At 48.0% G+C, this 4,487-nt stretch overlaps 1 protein-coding gene across 1 annotated transcript; it reads right to left on the bottom strand.

Moving 5' to 3' along the window:
* Positions 1–363: 363 nt before the first annotated feature.
* LOC119327406 lies at positions 364–1,656 on the bottom strand. The gene has a single exon (XM_037600514.1). It carries the CDS (start codon positions 1,237–1,239, stop codon positions 367–369), a length of 873 nt encoding a protein of 290 aa, XP_037456411.1. The 5' UTR covers positions 1,240–1,656; the 3' UTR covers positions 364–366.
* Positions 1,657–4,487: the final 2,831 nt, after the last annotated feature.

The raw sequence follows: 4,487 nt of genomic DNA, 5'->3' as shown, positions 1-4,487 counted from the left end.
TTTTGAAAAAAGTACGCAGATTTGAATAAGTATGTGAACTTGGAAAAAATACACGGATTTGAAAAAAGTACAGAAAATTTCAAAAAGTTCACGTATTTGAAATAAGTAACCGACTTTGAAAACATTACGCGGACTTGGGAAAAATATGCGAATTTGAGTTGGCACAGTCAAAACCGGGATGGGACAGCACCAAAACCGGTCAAAACTGTGACCAAGGATGACGCTTGTCCGGTTTCGGAAGTTAAGGGTGCAAGTTGTCCGGTTTCGAAGTTGAGGGACCAAATCTAGACTCCTCCAAGAATTGAGGGATGAAAAGTATACTTTTCTCTAAAATAATTAAACAACACATATGCCTCACCCGAACTGCTAAGGCTGATGCTGCTTGAGACTCATCAAGGTTCTGAAGATTCCTGCAAGCACACCAGTAATAGAGAGCACAGCAACGATTATCTTGAAGTTTTTGTATACGAACCTATGCACAGCGATACTCACAGGTCTTCGACGCTTGAACCTGTCAATCTTTCCTGTGATGGTAAAGTAGCGCCGCCCGAGGCGCAGGTGGCATGCGAGGCCCTTGAAGAAAACGAGCAACTCATGGTTACCAAGTAAGCTGCGAACGAGGTGCTTAGCTCGCAGCTGGTGCACGTCCTCTTCCCTGTCCATGAGCATTGCCAAGAGGGAGATGTAGGAGCTGACGACGAAGCCGTCTGATGGGTATCTGGTGGACACACACGCCTCGTAGGCTGCCATGTTGACTAGCCAGCAAGCAGTGAAGTCATTTATGAACAATGGCGTCAGGGAGAGCTGGCCACCGAAGAGGCAGTAGTCTCTCTGGATGCTCATGTTTGCCAACCCTTTTTTCTTGCTGGCGGTCAGCTTGATTCCGATTTCCGCGAGCTCAATGGCACTAGTACTAGCCAATGATAAGGGATGTATATGATTGTGATCTTCGCTAGTCATATTGCCAATCTGAGAGTATCGGAGGAGCCCAAGGAGATGTGGTGGCCTGTACTTCCTGAGTTCATCCACACGAGCCCTTGTGTTTGAATATAAAGATGAAGGGGGGATGATATACAAATATTTCGCTATCTTATGAACAAACTTGTACACCGGAGGTGTTGTCAAAAAGTCCGAAAGAGCCTCGATGACTAACCAAGGGAGCTGATTCTCCAACAGAAAGATATCCCTTAGCATGCAAGGCCCCGTGGACAAGATCATCCGATTGGACAAAAAGCACATTCTTCAGTCCCCTGCCCCTCCATATAGAGCAGCAAATAGCAACCATCGAGAAACATCATTACCGCAAATTCAGCATTGGTGAAATTCGCCACCGCGCCATCAGCATAGCAACTGCGGGCTTCGCCTGCGATGTGGAGGATCTTGTCATAGACATGCGCAACCGAGTGGCCAGACATCTCACAGAAGTAGTGAGCCGCCACATGCTTCAACTCCTCCGTCTCCCGCAGGTGCGGTGAGCCATGGTGGTAAGGGCCGAGGGACACGAAGCTCGGGGTGACATAGCGTTCGTTAATCCCCGGGCGTAAGGCTCGCGGGAACCTGTGGATCTTGGTGTCAAGCTTGGAGAAGTCGGCCTCCAGTCTCTCCCTCGTGTTTCTCACCATCTCTTGGATTTGGATACTACTGCTGTCCATGGCGCCAACACTCTAGGTGTGAATGAAGCGAGATACTGGCCATGGGGAGGGGTCTATAAAGCTAGCTAGCTAGTGGAACAAGATGCCTTATCCCAAACCCTCATAAGTTATATATTAAGACAAGACTAATTGCCAGCAGCTTTCGAGAGTCCTGACTGACCAATATGTACTACTATATTTGGCCGCCCACGATTAGCAGGCTAATCTTCTGCGTACCGACCGGCTTCCACAGTTCAATACTGATAGCTTGCTTGTTGCTAGCTTTGTCAGTGTGTTCACTACTATAATTGTGTATGTATCTTAATCAAGCCTGTTGATCAATTGGTACAAGTTGTCACTTGGGGCCATGTGAAAGTAGATAGGTATGAACGTGACGCATGATTAATCAACTAATTACCGACAACACATAGCTTTGTGTACTAGTAGTAGTCTAGTGTGAATTAGGTAGACCTTACCCAATAGCAGGCGCTTTTTCAACAACTTAACCGTGGCACCATTAGTCATAGCATTGTCCAATGATATATTGCAAAAATCTTGTCTTCAACATTTCCGTTCTTGACTGCACTTCAGAACAGCATTGCACATTGCTACCCCTGTATGTGGTGTCTCCAATACAACCGACTTCATGATTCTTTTTCTGTATTTTTCGACAGTTGTCAATGTAATGTGTTGTTATGCACATATAAACCAAGGTTTGGTTGGACTTATCCATCGTGAAAGATACCCTGGACCTAGAACTTTTCAACACTTTAGAGTTTTTCCCATCCTCTCAAATGCTTTCAAACAATCATTCTTTAACTTTCGTAGTATGCAACAACCCTAAAGCCTGCCGAAAACGTCAGGCTCTGATGTGCCTCCCGAGAACCTTCTATAACTTCCAAAGGGTACTTTACTTGTACGGAACATGAATAATCTTAGCTCACGCCCTTGATTTGTCAAGCTATGCTAACCTTTTGTAATATCATCACAATGTTACCAACAAAAATGCGAGGAACTCTACTGGCCATGTTCTTTTCAGCATTTGAATGGGGAACTGTCTGACAAGTACCAGAACAGCAGCAGAGGAATATGTCCATGCTAAACCAGCAAGGGAGCCTACGGTTCACAAGGGAAGGCGGATAATTAAGCTCGAAGACCTTCCAGAGGTATGCAGTTTTCTATGCTGATATTTCTTTCTAATCATCTTTGAGGGTAAATAGATTTGTACGTAAATAACAAGGATGACGGCCTTCGTTCTTAATAAGTTAAAAAGAGAGGTTTTAAACGATAGTGCTGTAAGTTCAGGCCCTCCGTTTGGGTAATAAATAGCTCCTCTCTGTTCTTGTATATGTGAGATCGAATCGACGATCCAAGATGAAAGACTTCAGGATGCTAGGATTTTGATCAATTGAGGCCTGTATCTCTCGACTGCTCCCCGCCTCTAGACCAGTACATAATTGGAAAGTTGCCACAGAAAGTTTTCACCTTTGAAGGTAGGGGTTGGTTCACATAGTCGAGATCAATTGACTTCTAGCCTTGGAAGGTAGGGGTTGGTTCACAGAAATTTGAGAAGAAGCTTTGGAGGAAAGTTGCCACAGAAAGTTTTCACCTTTGCTTCGTTTGGACTAGTAAAAACGGGAAAGTTATAGATCTCACCGAATTCAGGCCCAATGTATCTATATCACATCTAGATATGATGTCACATCTAAGTATGATGTCAGCGTCACCTTATTTGGGCCCCATCTAGATATGATCTCACATCTAAGTATGATGTCAGGTTCACATATGATGTCACATCTAGATATGATCTCACCGAATTCAGGCCCGTTTGGGTAATAAATAGCTCCTCTCTGTTCTTGTATATGTAAATCTCACATCTAAGTATGATGTCAGCGTCACCTTATTTTTTATTTTTTTGTCCTATTTGTTTGATTTTAATTTGTTAAAGCCCAAAACTAAAAACGAAACTAGTGTGTACGATCTTTCCTCGCCCAGTATGTGCACGATGCTGTTTTGAATGCATGGCTGCACCTTTCATCCCATGCATCAACGGCTTGATGGCATGTCGGGTACCTATCGGCCAGAAAGTGTTGTTTGTATAGTGGAACTCAACTAAAAACCAGCTCGGGTCTGGGTGTGGGATGTTGCCCACATCCCAACCAAGCGCACCCTGTGGATCATCAAGCGTGGCGCCGGCAGAACGGAGGAGATGTACGGTTTCTCTCCGCCGAGCCGCGACGTCGCCCCTCCGCCGTGAGTTCGCCGCAAAGACCTGCTCCTCCACGTCGACCTCGTCGAAGATTGGACTCCGCTGTCCCCGCGCTCCTCCTCCTCCCCGCAGAGCGGCATTCCTTCATCCGAGTCGAAGGGCGACACCAGGCCCTTCCCTGCAGTCTACCCTGGTACCTGGGTGATGAAGATCGAAGATGGTCAGGCCCCTGACGACCAAGGCCGTGCGCATCGCCCCGGGCCTGGCGTGGCCAACACTGGCTGCCACGGCATGCCTTTCGGCGGCCACAGACGCAGCCACGACGGCGACGATGGAGGGGGCCGGCGCTCCTGGAAAGACACCCTCCTGGGGCGCGGGCGCTCCTCCCGTGAAGTTTCTGCGGCGGCGCAACCCCAGCAAAGTCAGCAACGCCAGCGTAGCCGCACGCCCACCAGCCGGCACAACCAGCACCGCCACAACGTCTCCAAGAACAAGCATGCCCCGTTCGCACACACCCAGGCTGAGGCTGCCGGACACGCTTCCCCAGATCCGGTGGCAGCCTTTTCTGAAGATGCAACGGTGCTGGCACCGCCTCCACCGCCCGCCCCTGCTGCGGTGAACGACGTCGACATTGCGGCCGCGGAGGC

The sequence above is a fragment of the Triticum dicoccoides genome, chromosome 7A (genome assembly GCF_002162155.2).
Source record: "Triticum dicoccoides isolate Atlit2015 ecotype Zavitan chromosome 7A, WEW_v2.0, whole genome shotgun sequence".
In the NCBI taxonomy this organism is placed as follows: domain Eukaryota; kingdom Viridiplantae; phylum Streptophyta; class Magnoliopsida; order Poales; family Poaceae; genus Triticum; species Triticum dicoccoides.
Note: the sequence above shows the minus strand (reverse complement) of the source record. Positions and strands in the feature narration are given on the sequence as shown.